Consider the following 22,355-nt stretch of genomic DNA (forward strand, 5'->3'; position numbering starts at 1 on the left):
AGTTAGGGGATTTAAAGGATGTATGGTGGCTTCTGTGGAACAACTTACTTGCACAAAATGGTTTTACCCAGAGACCCCATTGCAATTTAGTACATCTGTTGATTCTTCTGATCAGGGTTGGGGAATGGGAAGAGAAGGGTGTATGAGGTTACGAGCAGCAACCCTTTGTCTGAGAAAGGTATTTTGTCTAGCTTCTGAAGATATAATTTGATGCCTTATTGGTCAATCAGTACTTCTGGCTGTCTAGCACCTAATTCTTCAGAAGCTTAGCCAAAATTGGGTGGCGGAGCAGGTGGGGGAAGAGAGGTTGGTGGTTGGGAGGCGAGGATAGTGGAGGGCAGACTTATACGGTCTGTGCCAGAGCCGGTGGTGGGAGGCGGGAAATACTGCTGGGCAGACTTGTACGGTCTGTGCCCTGAAAAAAGCAGGTACAAATCAAGGTAAGGTATACACATATGAGTTTGTCTTGTTGGGCAGACTGGATGGACCGTGCAGGTCTTTTTTCTGCCGTCATCTACTATGTTACTATGTTTCTTGTTTCTGGTAAAAATGGTGGCTGTGTAATATTTTCTGAAATTATATATAAAAGGGATTATGGCCTGTCTCGCTCACACAAGGCATTGATACTTCCTGAAGCCGACCGAAAGATATGAATTAACACATTTCTGGACAGTCCCTAGTTTGGGGATTATTTTGTGCCAGAATGTTGTCGGACATTTCTACATACACTATTTTGTCTGTGTTTTGGGAAATACAGCCAGTTAGAAGATCCACTTTGAACGTGAGGGTTCCACCAGTCTTGATGTCAGAGCGAAAGAAAAGGAAAAGTGGGAATGAATGTGGCGCTCACTCTGGTTCCAATAACAAAATGAAGTTATATGCTCTGCAGATGGCAGCACTAATGATACACAGTTGGAAGCCTCGGGGGGGGGGGGGGGGGGGGGGGGGGGTTAAACCGTCCCTGAAGCTTTGCGAGTAATCATGTTTTGCAAACATTATGCAACACAAAATAGAATATAACAGGTTTAGCAGTACTGTCGTTTCACTGTAAACATTAGGAGTGCCGTAGGCCAGTGAGATCCAGTTAATGTGAGGTAACTTCTCGCTTTGTTTTTACAGAGACAAATGCAGAGCAGCTGTTGAAACCTTTTCCAAAATGACTTATTAATAAGTTTTTTTAGTTGATAGAGGGAGCGTTTCTATTTGCAGTATGCAATATACAAGAAGCGGATAAGTTTTTTTTTATTTGTATTTTTTTGTCTTTCCCCATTTTCTCCTAGTAGATCTGTATGTGCCTTCTTTCTCCTCCCAGACCTCATGCTTAGGCAGGTCAGGGGAGCCTCGGCAGCCACTGTGGAGAGTAACCTTTGGTAGAAAGTGTTGACTGTCAGGAGTCCACAGAAGGAAGAGCAGAGGCTGACTAAAAGACAAATCCAACTCTGGGGATAGTGTTAGAAAATTCTTTATTGCTGTTGATACAGAGGGACCCGACACAGTCCATGTTTTGACGTCGGAAAACGCCTACATCTGGGGTCTTGTTAACAGTCTAAAAAAAGATGAAATAGCATACACAAGAATTACACATGTATAGATGCACAAGTAGCCTGTAGCAATCAAAAGATAAAAAAAGCTATATACGTATATATAGGTATTGAATTGCAAATAAAAAAAAAAGACATGTAAGTAAAAATATGTATAAATATATAACATCTTCAAATTAGCAATAACAGATAATAAAAAGAATATCACAACATAAATGGGATATAAAAGTAATATAAAAATCTATAAGAGAAAAGTAATGTATGTGGACTGACAGGCATTAAGTAACAACATTGAAGGTTGTCTGCATATCAAGAGTCTCTACAGTGGCAGCCTTCCCTTCCTGGGCTTGAACCTTTCTGCGGTGTGTCCAAGCCCAAACGACCCACCAAACGGGGGAACCGAATTTGGAAACTCCACACTGTAGACCACAGTACTGCGCCCATAGGCACGGTTCGTAGTTCTCTTGTAATGAGATTCAGAGGACTGTCTCTTGAGAAGCATATGTAAATCCAGAGTCAAGCTTTAAATAAGTATCAGAATACCAAATACGTCATTCAGTATTTAAGGAGAGAACTGTATAATCTTCAGAAGGGAACAGAATTTTTCATTTTCCAAGGGGGTCCACTATGCCTTTACGATTCTGCCTTTAAATAAACCCTGTAATTACATCTTGTTAGATGCTGTAATTTTTGGAAAACAGCGTCTGCTTTTAAGACTTGGCCCTTCCTCTCTGCATTTCTGAACGTTAGTAAGACCAGTTGCCGATATCAGTACAGGATCGCATTGCCATTTATGGGTTGGAACAGATGTAAGTCTGACTGCGGAAGCCCACATTTCAGCAATTGCAAGCAGTATGTTAAAAATAAGATGAAAATGGACTCTGCAAAAACACAGATCTACATATACACACACACACGCTTTTTATTTATTGAAGAATTTCACTACCAGTGAATACTGTACACACTCATTGTAGGGGACTATCAAAACCCCTTTCCTCCTCTCTTAAATAAGGTGAAAGCAAACATTACACCTATGGTGTGGATGTAGAAGGTTAGGCTTGAGTTGGGCTAGACAACTGTAGTCCTCAATGGCCTTCTTTCTCCTCCCAGACTTCATGCCTCTATGCACATCTATTTTATGCATATTCATTGTGGATATCCTGTGGGTACTGAAAAGAGTGAAACCATTCCTCCCTCTAAAAACTTTCCACAATTTGGTGCAGTCCACTGTACTCACCCACGCTGACTACTGCAATAGCATCTTCATTGGATGTAAAGCCCAAAACACGGCAGCCAGACTCATTTTTGGTAAATCACGATTCGAAAGCGCAACACCACTCCGTGAAAAACTCCACTAGCTCCCTATCAAAGAACGAATAAACTTCAAAGTCCACACAATGATCCACAAGATCATCTACGGAGAATCTCCGAGTTACATGACCAACCTGATCGACCTTCCAGCCAGGAGCAGGTCCAAATCTTCTCGAACATATCTCAACCTTCACCTTCCCAATTGCAAAGGTCTCAAATACAAAACCTACTACGCATCCAACTTCTCCGTTATAGGCAGCCAAATCTGGAATGCCATACCAAGATCCATCCGAACAACCAACGAACATCTACCCTTCCGAAAGCTACTGAAAACTTATCTCTTCAAACAAGCCTATCCAGATGATCCAACTTAATTTATGAACCTAATCTACACCACTAATATTACCTATACCTCAATCCTCCCTTCCACATCTCTTCCTCTTGTCCTACTCTATACAACCATACCATAACTCTACTATCCTACAACTGTGTTATTTCTGTGATACTTGTAGCCCGTACTATGTAAGCCGCACTGAACCTGCTATCGAGCGGGAAAGAGCGGGGTATAAATGCAACAAATAAAATAAATAAAACTTGACTGGCTACGTGTTTCCTGAGGATTGGGTTAAGAACCTCTTCCCTGGAGGGTATATTTTCATCTTGTTCATCGTTCAGCCGCAATAGTGCATGAATTTTATGATCCAGCTTGCTCCTTCTGGTGGTTTCCTTGCAGGAGCTTAAACTAGTTGCCAGGTAACCAGCATAGAAAAGCACGTTTGCCTTTTGCGTTGCAGCCAGGAATCCTGTGAGAGAAAAGTCCTCGCATGGCTCCGTGAATAGAACCATCAGGGACCAAAAGTTAAAGTGTTCAACGCTGGATGATCTGATTTCATAGGTCAGCTATCCAGAGGATGCTCAGTCAGCGGGGGATTGTTTTGCAAAGATAATTGCTTATTTTTTTTTATTATGGTAATATAGATTGGAAACACGTTTTAAAGGCTTCTCCTGAAGCACAAATGAAAGCTGTAGTTTGCAACAGTAAATAGTGATTATCAGACGCATTGGAGATGAGTAGCTGAAAGGGCAGGAGTTCAAGTACTGTCTGAGAACTCGGGGATCAGGAGCCATAGTTTACTGACTTGAATTTGATGTTCATGTACAGGCCAAAGCCTAAAAATCCTGTCTGCAAAATAAACTGATTTTATACTAAAGGCTAAGGTAGCAGGTTGAAAAGTAAAAGTGAGACACAATGGTGTGTTTCCCCCTTCCTTCATTTGTAAAAGTGGGCATGTCTGTTAGGGGTAAAGTGTGCCTCAGTAGGATAGCAAGGGATGAGCGAATGGGTGTCTGGGTGGATGGGCATAGTATGGGTAGTGACTGATGGCATAGGAGCCAACTTTTCAAAATTATTGGGGGTGCTAATCCCAGTGGAAATGGCCCTTCCTTGGACACATACCATGCAATTTCTCAATATTGGGGGTGCTGAAGCACCCACAGCACCCACAGAGTCGGCTCCTATGACTGATGGTATATATGAGGTGTGTATGTGTGCGTGGATTGAACCAATAATATTATGACTCCTTTTTTATGGAATGGTTTATCCGTTAACATTTTGAATCAAACAATCCCTTAAGAAATTTAAGAGTATTTTAAAAACATGTTTGTGTTCTTATCCATACTCTTGAATTTAGGAAAGGTAACCTGATGCCAGGGCATTGCCTTGCAGTCTGATATTTTTTTGTTTTGTTTTTGTTACATTTGTACCCCGCACTTTCCCACTCATGGCAGGCTCAGTGCGGCTTACATGGAGCAATGGAGGGTTAAGTGACTTGCCCAGAGTCACAAGGAGGTGCCTGTGCCTGAAGTGGGAATGGAACTCAGTTCCTCAGTTCCCCAGGACCAAAGTCCACCACCCTAACCACTAGGCCACTCCTCCACTGTTGCTACTATTGGAGATTCTTCATGGAATGTTGCTATTCCACTAGCAACATTCCATGTAGAAGTCGGCCCTTGCAGATCACCAATGTGGCCGCGCAGGCTTCTGCTTCTGTGAGTCTGACGTCCTGCACATACGTGCAGGACGTCAGACTCACAGAAACAGAAGCCTGCGCAGCCTTCTACATGGAATGTTGCTAGTGGAATAGCAACATTCCATGTAGAATGTCCAATAGTAGCAACATTCCATGTAGAATCTCCAATAGTATCTATTTTATTTTTGTTACATTTGTACCCTGCGCTTTCCCACTCATGGCAGGCTCAATGCAGCTTACATGGGGCAATGGAGGGTTAAGTGACTTGCCCAGAGTCACAAGGAGCTGCCTGTGCCTGAAGTGGGAATCGAACTCAGTTCCTCAGGACCAAAGTCCACCACCCTAACCACTAGGCCACTCCTCCACTCTGTAATATAATGAGTGTGTTCTTTTCTATCAAATATTGGCGTTCTTTCCTTATTGATGATTTTTACTTTATTGTACATTGCTTTGATTTACATGTTTAAAAAAGCAATTCATAAAATGCTAATAAACATTAATAAACTAGGCCTAGTGGTTGGAATGTAGTTGCAAAAACCTCAGAAAGGCAGTATATCAAGTCCCATTTCCCTTTCCCTATTTGAAATTCTACATGGAATGTTGCTACTATTGGCGATTCAAGATGGAATGTTGCTACTATTGATATTCTGTTGCTACTATTTGAGATTCTACATGGAATGTTAATGTTGCTATTCCACTAGCAACATTCCAGGTAGAAGCCTGCCCTTGTAGATCAGCAATGCGGCCGCGCAGGCTTCTGTTTCTGTGAGACTGACGTCATGCACATACGTGCAGGACGTCAGACTCACTGAAACAGAAGCCTGCGCGGCCGCATTGCTGATCTACAAGGGCAGGCTTCTACCTGGAATGTTGCTAGTGGAGGAGTAGCCTAGTGGTTAGTGCAGTGGACTTTGATCCTGGGGAACTGAGTTTAATTCCCACTGCAGCTCCTTGTGACTCTGGGCAAGTCACTCAACCCTCCATTGCCCCTGGTACAAAATAAGTACCTAAATATATGTAAACTGCTTTCAATGTAGTTGCAAAACACCTCAGAAAGGCGGTATATCAAGTCCCATTTCCCTTTCCCCTAAATTCACAAATACTAGCAGCTGTAGATTTGCTGCACTCTTGCACTAGGGAGGTCTGCTGTGAACGCTTAAAAATTCTGCATGGTTGAGTCAGAACTTTTTCTGTAGTGTAGTTTAAAGTACTGCTCAAGCAGTCATTGTATTGTTGTTTATCCCATATAATAACATATGCTGAATATTTAAGGGTTTTTTGTCATAAAATTACCCCCAGATTCCAAGTGGATTTACTGCTGGACAGGTTGTTGAAATGTTCTGTTTCAGATCATGTGCAGTAGCTATCCTGCTCGCTCTCTGTAAGGGGAAATATAGCAATTATATTTACCCTCTAGAGGAATCTGGATTCAAGCCTAATTGCTTAGTGACGCAGGCTGCCAAGGAGGAGACGGAGACTGAATTCCTGGCTCACAGTCCTGCTCGGCGAGCTGTTTATGAGTTGCTGAAATAATTGGATTGAGAAAACCACCATCTTGTGGATGGAGAATGTTATGGATCAGTAGTCAGGAAGTTTGCCTAACCAGCTTGGAAAGTTAGGGGCAGCACAGTGTCTCCAGACAGGGCCGCCGAGAGGGGGGGACAGGGGGGACAAAAGATCCCAGGCCCGGCGCCGCTGCAGTCCGGCCCACCCTCCGTAGCTCCCGGAACTAACCTGAAGCGCCTTCACGTTCGCATCGCAGCAAGCAGCAGCAGGGCAGGCCACTCCTTCCTTCCGTGTCCCGCCCTTACCTGATGTAACGTCCGTGAGGGTGGGGCACGGAAGGAAGGAGAGGTCTGCCCTGCTGATGCTGCTTGCTGCGATGCGAACGTGAAGGCGCTTCAGGTAAGTTCGGAGGGCCCGGCAGCGGGTGGAGGGGGGGCCCGGCGACTTCGGGTGGGGAGGGGCGCGACGCAACCTCGGGTGGAGGGGGGGGCCTGGTGACTTCGGGTGAGGGGGCGGGGCGTGACGCGACCTTGGGTGGGGGGGGGGGGCCCGGGGGTGGTCTTGTCCTGGCCCCGGCTGTCGGCGGCCCTGTCTCCAGACGGGGTTAGTTTTCCCCATGAAAAAAGAATAAGAAGTCCAAATGCTGGAAGCAAAAACACAGAGCAGCACATACTGAACCAATAGCTGTATATCGAATCTTTAATCAATTAAAAGCAGCCTTAGTAAAAGTGAATAAATAAGTCCAAAACACTTCATATTATTGTCCATGTACTCAACATGGTTCGGCACCTAGCGCCTGCTTTCAGGGGTAAATTTACAAATGAATACAGAGAGAAAATCCACCTTGTGATAAAGATAAAACAGGGGTATTTATAAGAGTCATATCTTGATGCCATATTCCATTCAAAAATTAGAAAATATATAACACTAGTAAAAGAAGCCCGTTTCAGAGCAAATGAAACGGGCGCTAGCAAGGTTTTCGTCAGCAACAGCCCCCCCCCCCCCCGGCCAACCCCTTCGTTGGTCTGCCATTGCTCCGCCCTCGAGGGCGGGGCCCGGAGCGATTTCCACCCCCTCCGCCTCCCTGCCTCCCTCCCTGCCAACCCCTTCGTTGTTCAGCCATTGCTCCGCCCTCGAGGGCGGGGCCCAGAGCGATTTTGGTGGCTTCACCACCACGAACCTTCGAACCTTTTGAAGGAAGTCAGAGCTTGGCTTCACTGACGTCAGTGTCCTCAGAATGTTGAGGGTGAGTTTTATTATCGTAGATTAAACTGAGAAAAAGTCACCCAGAGTCCCAGTACAGTTTTGCACATACCATGACAGTAATGAACCTCACTCCAAAGCCATAAAAGCATGGTAGTAACAGTGTATTATCTCCTTTTAATCTTCAGGAGTCCACCTAACAGTTTGCAGTCCTCTTAGCTTTTTCATTAGTTTCTGTGTTTTATCTCCTGATGCAGCAGGTACATGAACAAGCTCAATTTGGCCTATGGCTACCACCATTATTAATCCTAGTGCATAAGCAGGCCATACATTGATCTAGGCAACGTATGGCCAGTATGCATCCTTCCTTTTCCTTCCTATCATACGTTAACAGTAGTGTCACCTTACTGAGATTTGGGATACAACAGGATCACCATGATAAGGTACTCAGCAAGACTTTGGGGAAAAAAATATTCCTTCCCCCTCAGCAATTCACCAGTTTCCTGTAGAATTTTTTGTTTCCCCTTTCAGGCCATGTTGTGTTCCCTTCTGACTTTGAAAAAGTTTCCCAAACATTTATAGTAGTTGGTCAGGCAAAGGGCCCCTCTGCAGGCATCCCAGGGACAGGTTTTCGATAAGGCAGATCAATGTAGAATTTCTTTTTTTTTATTTTTTATTTTATTTATCATTTTACTTAATTACATTCACATTTATCACATAAATGTATGGAAATACAGAAATTAATATAAAAAGGAAAACATTTTCTCTCAACAATATATATTTACATAATTGTCTACAATTGGAAGATCCAAGATCAGGAAAACAATCTTAAAGAAAATAAGAAAAACTCAAAATATCTTACACTTCACATTTTCTGAGGGAGGAAGGTTAATCGGTTATTGCAGCCGGTACAGTGGTAACTGAAGGAAGTTGCTGCAGAGGATTCTTCATCTGTTTCCACAAACTCTATAATTTCTTAGGTTCAAACAAATAAGTAATAAGGAAAATAAAACACTTACAAGGGAATCGTGCTAGGAAGGTCTCAACTGGGGCAATGATTCCTGGCTTAAAAGCCAAGACTTCACACCTCCCAGTCTGCGATTCCCTTGATGTGTCAGGAAATATATTCATCTTTGAACCCAAAAAACTATCAACCATATATCGGAAATACAATTTCAAAACGTTGTTCCTATCTAATCAAAGACGAAAGTCACTAATAATATAACTCTATCTATAACTTCTGAATTTTCCAAAATGTCAGTTAAACACATCTCTTTTCTCTGAAAGAAGATTTTAAAGGAAATATAATTTTAGTCACCAAAAGGTGGCTATCAGAAGATATTAGCAAAGTATCAGAGAAATATTTCTTCAAGAATTCAGTAGCTAATATATAGGATATTATAGGTAAATTTATCATTCTCAAGTTATTTTCCCTTAATTGGTTCTCCAGAAATTCCAGTTTTTACAAGAAAAATAACTATTCTTCATTACCAAATTATCTAATTTTCATAGAGAAGCCATTTCCGTAATCAAAGTCTCTTTTTATATCTTGGACTTCCACTTTGTTAGATAAGTATTAATGTAGAATTTCAGCACTAACCTATTAATCCAGCCAAGCTTGGTTTGCACTAACAGCTAGATTTAAGAACATTTTCAGCCACGAGCGTAGCTGGTTAGGTCTTACTGAAAATTGGCTAACGGAAGCTGGGTAAAATTTCCTGGCTCTTTGTTGCTTGATAGCTTATTGGCTCCTTGACGATGAGTTCAAAAGTGCTGGTAGTTGCTGTGCAAGGATCCTTCCCTTCCTGATGCATTTGAAAAACTCAATCTCTTTATTGATGACTATTTTTTCCCTCCATATAATTTTGCTGTTATATTCCTTGAGAAACTTGTCCCATGTCCTTACGTCCTATTTCACTCTTCTTGTGACCCTTAGAAAATGGTAGGTCTTCTGTCGTCCCTAGAGGCTGTCGCCGCTTGTCTAAGAAGGGCTTGTCCTCTTGGCATAACGCCGCATGCAAAATTTAAGTGACTGATCAACGTTTGGAGCCTGTTTGAGAGTGATTTTCTGGCCACGGTTGTTTACTGCACTTATTCCTTCAGTGACTCCGCTTTGGAAACCGGGAGCTTAAGTAACTGTTTTTGACTGTTTCTATCTCTCTTCTCAATTTTTTTTTTACTCGTTTTTAGCTAATGGGATGCACAGTTCTGCTGCCTTTGTTTGAAATGTTGCCAGGTCTGTACAGCGTTATTGGAAGTCCTTATTTATCAAAAGATATCTTCCAAGTGGTGTATTATTTTTCTCTTATCAGTTTTTTGTTCCACAGTCTAATGTATAAATGTGCTAAACCTTTCAAATAAGGCACAAGATGCAAAGCATCCCATGGGGAGACATTTTGTCGAGAGGCCTTGACATTTGAATACCAATAGATGAAAGCTATGAGAGTGCACTGGCAAATAGCTGAAGACCAATTCTGTGGCAGTTTTTGCTAGCCAAGGCGCCTGCCCCGATCCAGAACTTGAGTATGTGACTGAGCACAGAGCCTGGGCCAGGAAATCATTAACAGAACCCGATGCAGCCTTTTCACCTCATCATAAGAATTCTTTAAGAGGATCATTTTATGAAGGCATGTGCATAGATCTGTGTCACTTGACTGAACTTTCAATGCAAATATATATCTGTACCTCAGCTTTGAAATTTACCCAGACAAATTTGCTTTTACTATTGCATTTTCAAAGGAATATTATGTAAATGCAAACCCTTCTCCAACCGAGCCCTGGGAATGCCTCAGCTCAGTCGCTGGTAAACTTGCATGGGGTCAATATTCAGCCTGCGGTATTAAGTGGCTGGTAAGCAGCTCCAGCCGCTGGCTGAACGAACTGGCATTGAATAACCGGATATGACCACCGACCTGGAAGTTAACTGGGCACCAGCCGATATTCAACCTGCTTTCCGTTTAACTTGCTGCATAATATTAGGATAGCTGTTTTGCTGAAAATCGCTGGTAACCAGCTAAGTTTCCCCTCTGCCCTAACTCCACCCTCAGACCACCCACAAACTGTCTTCTTTTGGCATAGGCAGATAGAGGGGATATTCAGCAGCACTGTCTGGTTAACTGCTGCTGAATATCTATGGATAGCCCTGCACATGTGATTTAAACTGCCAGGAGCTTCTCCTGCCCATTTAAATTGCTTTGAACATCGCTCACACACACATTAACATGCATGTTGGACAGGACATTTTATACAGGCTCATTCCTTCAATAAAACAACATTTGAACTGCAGAATTGCTTTTGAACATTACCCTCCAAGTGGCCAGTTGTCGGTGGGATCTGACTAAATAAGGGGTCCTTTCACTAAGGTGTGCCGACAAATGGCCTGCGCGGTTGTAGACACGTGTATTGGACGCGTGCAGGTCCATTTTTCAGCGCACCTGCAAAAAAGGCCCTTTTATGGCTGAAAATGGACGTGCGGCAAAATGAAAATTGGCACGCATCCATTTGGGCCTGAGACCTTACCGCCACCCATTGACTTAGCAGTAAGGTCTCATGCATTAACCAAATGGTAATCATCAGCATGTGTACAATGGTGGTTAGCGCCACTTGCCGGAAATTTTCCAGGGGCGCGCGTAAAAAATGAAATTACCACCCGGGCTGCGCGGTAGCCAGGTAGTAGTTCCAAATTGATGCGCATTGTGCACGTGTAAGCACCTATGTGGCTTAGTAAAAGGGCCCCTAAGCCTCTGGTTGGGTAAATATTTTACCCTCTAGAGTAGCTAAATTTAGCCAGTCAAAAAATGAGTGTTTCTGGAGGAGGCATGGTTGGGGCGAGGAGGAGGCTTAGCTGACCAGCATTGATTTCCAGCACTAGGCGTTAAATAGGGTTGCTCAAATGGTCTTCGTTAGATGGCTGTACAGATCACATTGATGTTCTGATTAGTGAAGTTCGGTGCAATATGCTATAAAGGTTGGTCATTTGTTAAGAAAGGGTTGGTATATGGCATTGTTGGGGGTGAAAGAGAAAGGACTGCCATCTTTATAAGGATTGCAGAGTGATTACATATGTATCGGCTCTGATTTTCGGGTCCGAATAGGGTCTTTCTCCATCATATAATACCACAGAAAGCTCCTCTTTATCTATGTTAAGAAAAGGATACCTAAATATTACAAAGATTATAGGAAGTACTGCACTAAAAATGATTTCTAATTGTACTGAATTGGCCTAGTGGTTAGGGTGGTGGACTTTGGTCCTGGGGAACTGAGTTGGATTCCCACTTCAGGCACAGGCAGCTCCTTGTGACTCTGGGCAAGTCACTTAACCCTCCATTGCCCCATGTAAGCCGCATTGAGCCTGCCATGAGTGGGAAAGCGCAGGGTACAAATGTAACAAAAATAAAATAGATACTATTGGAGATTCTACATGGAATGTTGCTACTATTGGAGATTCTACATGGAATGTTGCTATTCCACTAGCAACATTCCATGTAGAAGGCTGCGCAGGCTTCTGTTTCTGTGAGTCTGACGTCCTGCATGACGTCAGACTCACAAAAGTAGAAGCCTGCGCGGCCACATTGGTGATCTGCAAGGGCCGACTTCTACATGGAATGTTGGAATAGCAGCATTCCATGTAGAATCTCAAATAGTAGCAACAGTGGAGGAGTGGCCTAGTGGTTAGGGTGGTGGACTTTGGTCCTGAGGAACTGAGTTGGATTCCCACTTCAGGCACAGGCAGCTCCTTGTGACTCTGGGCAAGTCACTTAACCCTCCATTGCCCCATGTAAGCCGCATTGAGCCTGCCATGAGTGGGAAAGCGCGGGGTACAAATGTAACAAAAAAATAAAAATAGATACTATTGGAGATTCTACATGGAATGTTGCTACTATTGGAGATTCTACATGGAATGTTGCTATTCCACTAGCAACATTCCATGTAGAAGGCTGCGCAGTCTTCTGTTTCTGTGAGTCTGACGTCCTGCACGTACGTGCATGACGTCAGACTCACAGAAGCAGAAGCCTGCGCGGCCACATTGTTGATCTGCAAGGGCCGACTTCTACATGGAATGTTGGAATAGCAACATTCCATGTAGAATCTCAAATAGTAGCAGCAGTGGAGGAGTGGCCTAGTGGTTAGGGTGGTGGACTTTGGTCCTGGGGAACTGAGTTGGATTCCCACTTCAGGCACAGGCAGCTCCTTGTGACTCTGGGCAAATCACTTAACCCTCCATTGCCCCATGTAAGCCGCATTGAGCCTGCCATGAGTGGGAAAGCGCAGGGTATAAATGTAACAAAAATAAAATAGATACTATTGGACATTCTACATGGAATGTTGCTACTATTGGAGATTCTACATGGAATGTTGCTATTCCACTAGCAACATTCCATGTAGAAGGCTGCGCAGGCTTCTGTTTCTGTGAGTCTGACGTCCTGCACGTACGTGCAGGACGTCAGACTCACAGAAGCAGAAGCCTGCGCGGCCACATTGGTGATCTGCAAGGGCCGACTTCTACATGGAATGTTGGAACAGCAACATTCCATGTAGAATCTCAAATAGTAGCAACAGTGGAGGAGTGGCCTAGTGGTTAGGGTGGTGGACTTTGGTTCTGAGGAACTGAGTTCAATTCCCACTTCAGGCACAGGCACCTCCTTGTGACTCTGGGCAAGTCACTTAACTCTCCATTGCCCCATGTAAGCCGCATTGAGCCTGCCATGAGTGGGAAAGCGCGGGGTACAAGTGTAACAAAAACAATTCACCTTTCTTAATTCATTACACAGCAGAATAATCTAACATTTCTCTGCTCTTACCAAATACCCTGTTTCATACAAGCCACAAAACATAAACAGAGTATCGGTTCAATGATTTGCTGCATAATCTGTAAGGACCACTGTCCAATTTAGCTTAAAAGACTGCAGTTTTTTGATCTTCCTTTCACCTCTTTTTGGTTTTTTTTTCCAGTCAGCATATGCTGTGTCAGTGCTCCGGGAGTGTGCTAAGCTCCGTCCTGCAGATCCTACTGTTCCCCTCCTGGCTGCCAAGGTCTGCATCGGGCCGCTGCATTGGGTAAGTGAGCTGATCTGATGTAATGCTTTTTGCATAATCTTAAAATGCTGCAGTGACAGTGTCATAGTGCAGCAAAGGAGCAAGGACAGAGAATATCATTAGCAGAGAGCACTTTTCAGCAGGCTCCTTGTGTGATATTCACTGGCAACCTTCAACTGATGGTACAGGAGTATCGGAGAGTGGGCCTTCAAGGAGCCCAGGGAATATTTATTTTCTTGAAACAGACAATTCTATTCACCTTGCATTTTCCCCAGACAGAATCTTGTAGCCTGGTTTATTATAAGAGTTCCCAGAAACTTGACTTGACCGAGCAGTTCGGCTTCTTCTTGAGCCGGAGGGTTGCCTTTAGAATTGTATTAGTTGTAATTTCGGATAGAAAACTAGAGTGGAGTGGAGGAGTGGCCTAGTGGTTAGGGTGGTGGACTCTGGTCCTGGGGAATTGGGGAACCGAGTTCGATTCCCACTTCAGGCACGGGCAGCTCCTGGTGACTCTGGGCAAGTCACTTAACCCTCCATTGCCCCATGTAAGCCGCATTGAGCCTGCCATGAGTGGGAAAGCGCAGGGTACAAATGTAACAAAAATAAAATAGATACTATTGGAGATTCTACATGGAATGTTGCTACTATTGGAGATTCTACATGGAATGTTGCTACTGTTGGACATTCTACATGGAATGCTGCTAATCCACTAGCAACATGCCATGTAGAAGGCTGCGCAGGCTTCTGTTTCTGTGAGTCTGACGTCCTGCACGTCAGACTCACAGAAGCAGAAGCCTGCGCGGCCACATTGGTGATCTGCAAGGGCCGACTTCTACATGGAATGTTGCTAGTGGAATAGCAACATTCCATGTAGAATCTCAAATAGTAGCAACATTCCATGTAGAATATCAAGTAGTAGCAACAGTGGAGGAGTGGCCTAGTGGTTAGGGTGGTGGACTTTGGTCCTGAGGAACTGAGTTCGATTCCCACTTCAGGCACGGGCAGCTCCTTGTGACTCTGGGCAAGTCACTTAACCCTCCATTGCCCCAGGTACAAATAAGTACCTGTATATGTAAGCCGCATTGAGCCTGCCATGAGTGAGAGAGCGCGGGGTACAAATGTAACAAACAAAAAAAAGAGTTTTAATGCCTGTTTGGTGTTTAGAGGCAAATATGGTGCAGATTAGGAGACAGAAAAGGACAATAACCTATGTGTTGCAGAACACTGTTTGCTAGGAGAGCCTGTTCAGCTTTGCCATCATGATGTGAGAGAGATGCAGTGGCTGGGGGTGTTTATACAGCTGTGTTTGTACAGGTATGTGGCTGTTTTATCTGTTGGTTCTACCCACCAAACAGGCATACAGTCTTTCCTCTCGCATGTTTCTCTAGCTGTGTCCTGTCACAAACTTTAATATGTAGGTCCAAACAGTGTAAACGAGAAGATTTTAGACATGTTGGGGTCTGAGAGTGTTTATGGAATGATAAAGCCTATAGTCTACAACAGGGGCGTATCTGGACTTCGCCGGTAGGGGGGTCCAGAGCCGAGGTGAGGGGTAGTCCCCCCCCCCCGCCAGAACCAGAACCACCTCCAACAACTGTCGCCCGCCCGACCGACGACCTTCTCGACCCCCCGCCCGCTGTCGCTTACCTGTGCTGGTGGGGGACCCCAACCCCTGCCAGCCGAAGCCATCGTCCTTTGTTCGTTTTCTTCTTTCTGAGTCTGACTCTGACATCCTGCACGCGTCCTTTACGTCAGAAACGAGTCAGACTCAGAAAGAAGAAAACAAACGAACGATGGACAACGGATTTGGCTGGCGGGGGTTGGGGTCCCCCGCCAGCAAAGGTAGGCGACGGGAGGGGGAGTTAAGAGGGGCGTCGGTAGGGGGGTCCTGGGCCAAATCTATGGGGGCCCTGGCCCCCGTGGCCCCATTACAGATACGCCCCTGGTTTACAATATTCTGGGAGAAGACTGAGAATCCTAGGTGAGATATTCAGGTCATACAAACATTTGCTTAAAGTAGAGGAAAGGGTGTGGCACCTGGATGAATGATTCAGGCTGCAATCCAGAATAAACAATGAAATGAAAATTGTCAAGGGGAATTACAAAAGTGAGGCGCTCTCTAGACTACCATTGAGCAACCTGATGGACAAGAGAAGCAGGAATGAGGCTATAATGAATGTAGACAAAGAGAGGAGAACTAGGTGGAACACTATGAACGCAAATGCTCAAGACCTGCCAGCTCTAATGACAGGGGCAGACCTAGGTATTGTTACATAACATAGTAGATGACGGCAGAAAAAGACCTGCACGGTCCATCCAGTCTGCCCAAGAAGATAAATTCATATGTGCTACTTTTTTATTTGTACTGTCCTCTTCAGGGCACAGACCGTATAAGTCTGGCCAGCCCTATCCCCGCCTCCCAACCACCAGCTCTGGCACAGACCCTATAAGTCTGCCCAGCACTATCCCCGCCTCCCAACTACCAGTCCCGCCTCCCACCACCAGCTCTGGCACAGACTGTATAAGTCTGCCCAGCACTATCCCCGCCGCCCAACCACCAACCCTGGTGGTTGTTGCTTTTACAGAGAACGTGGTTCAGTGAATTCTCTGACACAAATGGGGATATGGCCATACTGGGCTAAGATATGTTCAGGAAGATGTAGAGAGTGTGGAAATGAAAAGGAACCCTCATGTTGGAGGGTTCGCAGTCTGGAAGCTGTAGTCAGGAAGCAGCAAGGGCGCAGAACACAGGTGAAGGGGATTGAGCACCTGGGCCCAATTAACATTCTTCTGGTGAAGAGAAGAAAAGCGTTACCAAAACTCTAACTCTTGGGATGTATTACCAGTGACAGTGAGAGACACTAGTTTGGACATTTACTGTTACAGTCCTTTTTGAAGCAAGGAACGACATTTGAATATTTTGTCTATATGAAAATATCTATGATATAAGATCTATGTTTTGATATCATAAGATGTTGAACAATATTAGATTGAGCTCACAGATATTTTTTTCATATTTGTAGCATGGTATGTAAGTGGTACGAATGGTGTTGAATGAGAGTGGTTACTTATTAGTAGATGTCACTTTGGTGACATATTGAAACAATAAAATAAGATTTTTTTATATATTTGTTTCACTAGAGTCTTTTTGGTAACGCTATACAGGATTGACTCTAGTTATTCGGATAGAGTTCCCCTTTTTCCTATAAGAAGAGAAGAAAAGCCCAAATCATTTGCTGAGAAGGGAGAGAGAGGCAGAAGGATGAAAGCTGCAAATTAGCTCCGAGAGGGCAATTCTCTATACTGTGCCTATATTTAGGTACCTAGGGGGTGCCTATTCTATAAAGGAAAGTAGGTGCCCAATTCCTTTATAAAATACATGCCTATAATTTAGGTGTGAGCACTTATGCCAGTCATAGAGCTAATGTAATTGCTCATGTATAAATTATAGTAGTCTATCATTTCTGTTCATAACAGTGCACCCCACCCACGCTTCACTCAGACTCTGGTAACGTGTACACCCACCTTGAAACTATGTAGCATGGCATTTATTCACCTTTTTTTATAGAATCACACTTAGTTCAGTGCTTATCAATCATTTTGGGCTATAACCCAAATGGCCGTAGGGCACCTTTTTGCGCCTTATTCGTTCTGAAAACAGCCCTAGGTGTTTTTGTTTAAGTGTTGGGAATGCCCTAAGCCCACCCCTGACACGCCCCCTTGTGATTAGGATGCACTACAGATGAATTGCATAGATAGACATCTGCAAAATAGATTTTGAAAATACCGATTTGGACATTTTGAGAAGAAAAGCATCTAAATGCTGCTCTATGATACTTCTTGGACGTTTTTCTCTTTCAAAAATGAGCCCCCTATGTGTGCTTGCAGGCTGGGCAGATCAGAGAGCCAGAGAATAAAGTACTTGAAATCCTTTCTATAATCAGTACCTATTTTTGCTTCTTCCCCAATCCCAGTGGTCACTGCTACTGTTAGTGCCAAATGTTGCAGGTTTGCTTCCCTTCTTCGCTGCCAGTGTGATCACTTCTGTCATCAGCCAGGGCTAGAAATTCTGCGCTGTCCTTGCAACTCGAGTCAGTCTGGCCCAGTCATGTGAGTGCCTGCTCTCTCCTCTGTGACAATGATCACTGCCATTTCTATTTGCTACACATTTTGAGTAGCTTACGGTTTTGTGTTATTTCATAAAAGTATTTGGCAGTGAAGGGATTTTGTGTTGATGTTACTGAGGTGACACCAGAATTGAGTCTATATATATATTTTTATAGCAAGCTGTGAGGGGACACATCCCAGCTTTCTCAGTGTTGATAGTAAAGTTCAGTGTGAATTTGCCTACCATTCAACCCCAGATTTCTCACTGATGAAGTATGTGATGAAGCATTTTAACTGTGATAAAAAAGTTAGCTTTGATTTCACTAATAGTTTATTTAAAAAAATAAATTTTTAAGAATGTCATTTCACTGTTGTTAAAAAAAAGATTCAAGTGAAATATTTTGGCTTTTTTTTTTTTGGTCAGCTGAAAATTGTAGTGCTCAGTGTGTCACACACATGAACATTGACTGTCAGGTGTGTCACGGCAAAAGAAGAGTTGAGAATCACTGCTTACAGAATAAGGTCCTAGATAGGCACCCCTTTATAGAACTGCCCTCTAGTTCCTGGAGGAAAAGTCCATAGTCTGCTATTGAGGCAGACATGGGGAAGCCACTGCTTGTCCAGGGATTGGTAGCATCTAATGTTGCTACTAATTGGGTTTCTGCCAGGTACTTCAGACCTGGATTGGCCGCTATTGGGAGCAGGATACTGGGCAAGATGGACCATTGTTCTGACCCAGTATGGCTGTTCTTATGTTCTTATATTCTAATTAGGCGCTTATATCAGATAAATATTGGCAAACTAGTTTCTTTGTTGACTCCTCAAAGTCAACTGAATTTCTACTGAACTCTTTAATGAATATGGAGTAGACAATTCATAGAACAGGCATCCTCAGTGCAGAATACAAATGGATCCAGTTCACAGGATATCCATATATTTCCTTGCATAGCCTGGTCAGCTCAAAAACCAAAGATATTAGTGGCCCTTGAGGAGTGGAATGGAGAGCCCTGGCTTAAGATTTGAAGCAGCTCCATGTGTGCTGCACTTCTGTTCTACCGTATTACATATGGCTCTAAGTGCAGTCTTTAATGTGAGCCCAACTTCTGGTACATGAGCTGAACTCTGAAACCTGTCTAAAAAGAGGGGAAATTTAAAATTCCATCGTACCAACATGAAGTTCCTTTACTCAGGTTCCTTGGTATCTCTTGGGTCTGAGGATACAGGTAAAGCTACAAAACGCAGCTCCTGCCATGTAATTGTGTGGAATCACGGGATGGGCCCTTCTGTTTTTGCATGGATGTACACGATTGCCCTTACTGACTCATCTGCTGGCAGGAAAAGGTGGGCGATGGTGCTTTAGACTGCATGCACCAACCTTACTGCCTGGGGACTGACTGCACTTAGAGCCATATGCGCAAATCTGGTGTTAGATACGCTGAGACCGAAGACAGAAATTCGGGAAGGAGCCCCAAAGACACATTAGGAGGGGACCACAAATGTTTGGGCAGATTTGGGGGCCCTTGTGGCAAGGGGGGGGGGGCGCAGGGCATTTGCCCTGTTTCCACCCCCTTAACGCTGGCCTGCATATGCGACAGGCCACAACCTGTGAGCCACAGTTGTCAGGAGTAAGCAATGGACTGAGGTACCACCACACATCCACAGTTTCTGCTGAGCCCCTCTTGGCAGAGGAAGAGGGATTGACAGAGGGGCAGGGAGAGAACTGACAAATGGAGAAGGTGAAAGAACTTTTGAATGTGTGGGGAGGGGAATTCTGCAGAGAGCTGTAAGGGCATGACAGGACCAACTAAGGAGCTACAAGTAATAGGAGCTTGGTGCAGAGGGAGGTGATGGGTAAGGCAGGGTGCCTGTGGGTGTGAGAGACAGGAGATGGCGGAAAGAGGGGATCAGAGCTGTATTTGTGTGTGTGATAGGGTATAGCTATACCACATGGGCAGGGGGAGAGGATGTGAGAAAGGGTATCATCCTTCCTCCTTTCCTTCCTCCCTTACCGTCCTCTGGTCCTGGATCACGTTTGTTCCTTTCTTCCCCACAGGGGCGTAGCCAGACACCCAATTTTGGGTGGGCCTGGGCCTCAGATGGGTGGGCAGAAGAACCTCGCCCCATCCCACAGGTGATTTGGTCTCGCCTGCATGCCATATGGTCTCTCAAACATCCCCTCCCCTCGCATACCTTTTAAATAGCAGATTTTCACCAGCAGCGAGCAGCAACTAATACACAATGCTCATGTTGGCCCCACACCCTTCCCTCTGATGCAACTTCCTGTTTCTGCCTAGGCAGAAATACATCAGAGGGAAGGCTGTGGGGCCGGTGCGAGCAGTATGTATGTCACTGCTCACTGCAGGCGAAGATCTGCTACTTACAAGGTATGCAGGAGGGACACTTGTTGGGAGTTTTCAGCTGGTGGGGCTTGGGGATCCCTGCCAGCCACATCATATGTATGCTGCTACTGGGTGGGCCTGAACCTAAAGTGAGTGGGCCTGGGCCCACCCAAGCCCACCCTTGGCTACGCCACTGCTTCCCCATCTCCCATTTCCTCCTCCCTTGATCTCTGATCTTTACTGTCCCCCAAATCTCCTCATCATCTTCCTTGTTCCTAAAGCCTGTCCCCCTGGCCAATCCACTTAACTATTGTTTCCTGCACAAATTGTTAAGATCCCTCTCCCCCACTCCCAAAATCTTAAAGAAAGATATAAGTTGCCCAGACAGATGTAGGCTGGAAAATGACTTAATGTATATTTTTTTGTAAAGTAAAATAAAAATATTAAATATATAAATCTATGCACATCTACCCAATGTGCCACAGAATTGATAACTTGCCATATTAAGTAGAGGAGTGCGGTAGCCGTGTTAGTCCACTCTTAACTTCCATCACAGACTGAAAAGGAACAGAAGGGCACACTTCCCTGTAATTTATCCAGTTGCAAACTATGCCAAAATATTTCACAGGACCCCAAAGTCATCCACAAAGGAAAGATATTCAACATAAAGGGATCTTTCACTTGCTCATCTTCCAATGTGGTATATATCATTCAGTGTAAAAAATGTAACGAAGGATGCTATATTGGAGAAACAGGCCAGATGCTTAAGACAAGATTCAATTTACATAGACATCATATGAACAATACTGGTGCCAGCAGGGTTCCCACGCCTGTTGGTCAACATTTTACAGGACCAGGACACTGTACCAGTGACTTCACAGTGAGAATCCTCAAAGGTAACTTTAAAACCATACAAGAACGTAAGACCTTTGAAGTCAGAATGATTGAATATTTTAACACCCAACAGAAAGGACTTAACAAGGATCTGGGGTTCCTAGCCCATTATAAACCATAAAGCTGTATGTCTCTGTTGATCACCCTCCCATCACCTATCCACACCCATCCTGTTAGAATATCAATGATATGCTTTGATGTCCCCATGCATACTTCCTACCCACCCCCCTCCTACCACCCTGTCAGACTGTCATAGTAATGCTTGAATGTTTTCACTTATATACACTGTCAGCTAGCACATTTGCTTATTTCCGATCTGAGGAAGAAGGGCAACCTTCGAAAGCTAATCAAGAAATGTATTAAGTTATGTCCAATAAAAAAGGTATCATCTTATTTTCTTTTCCATGTTTTATTTTGTTTGATTTCTATAGATTCTACATGGAATGTTGCTATTCCACTAGCAACATTCCATGTAGAAGTCGGCCCTTGTAGATCACCAATGTGGCCGCGCAGGCTTCTGCTTCTGTGAGTCTGACGTCCTGCACGTACGTGCAGGACGTCAGACTCACAGAAACAGAAGCCTGCGCAGCCTTCTACATGGAATGTTGCTAGTGGAATAGCAACATTCCATGTAGAATCTCCAATAGTAGCAACATTCCATGTAGAATCTCCAATGGTATCTATTTTACTGTCATAGTAATGCTTGAATGTTTTCACTTATATACACTGTCAGCTAGCACATTTGCTTATTTCCGATCTGACGAAGAAGGGCAACCTTCGAAAGCTAATCAAGAAATGTATTAAGTTATGTCCAATAAAAAAGGTATCATCTTATTTTCTTTTCCATGTTTTATTTTGTTTGATTTCTATTGATAACTTGCCATAAAATCTACCTTTGAGCCTCCCACAGGAAACTGGGGACTCTGTGTCTTTAGTTTCTGTGCTATTATAATGTTACTCCTGGGGGAGCTCCGCATCGAGAACTCCTGCCTGCTTTACTTGTCCAAAGAATACAATATAATCATTGTATGAGCAACGAACAATGTAAACAGCAATACAGAGAAAGTTTAGACAAAGATGCTGTAGTTTTTGTGTTTGTACAGCAAACCTCTTGAATATTGTGGTGATCAGATGATTTGTTTTTGCACCACATGATTTTGATGTGAAGCCTTGATTGAAATGTATTATTCCAGTACTCTCCGTCTTCTCAATCCTTCTTCTGCTATAATAAGAGTCTCCATAGAGTGGGTCGTTTCTGGCAACAGTGAAGCTTGCCTGGCTTTCTGCCAGAGTTAATAGTGTTGATTATTGGTGATGGGATCTGCAGTCTTATTTCGTAGCCTAGAGAGGCGTGTTCTCGGACTCTCTGGCTTTCTCTGCAGTTTCCA

At 44.0% G+C, this 22,355-nt stretch overlaps 1 protein-coding gene across 2 annotated transcripts in view; it reads left to right on the forward strand.

Annotated features, from left to right (window-relative positions):
• The window catches only part of TTC7A (tetratricopeptide repeat domain 7A), a 557,697-nt gene that overhangs the window by 279,884 nt on the left and 255,458 nt on the right, over positions 1-22,355 (forward strand). For both annotated transcript variants that reach the window (XM_030195820.1, XM_030195819.1), the window contains one exon: positions 13,544-13,648. In XM_030195820.1, coding sequence (XP_030051680.1) covers positions 13,544-13,648 — 105 coding nt within the window. The remainder of the gene's footprint in view (positions 1-13,543; positions 13,649-22,355) is intronic.

Source organism: Microcaecilia unicolor, chromosome 3 (assembly GCF_901765095.1).
Source record: "Microcaecilia unicolor chromosome 3, aMicUni1.1, whole genome shotgun sequence".
NCBI classification, from domain to species: domain Eukaryota; kingdom Metazoa; phylum Chordata; class Amphibia; order Gymnophiona; family Siphonopidae; genus Microcaecilia; species Microcaecilia unicolor.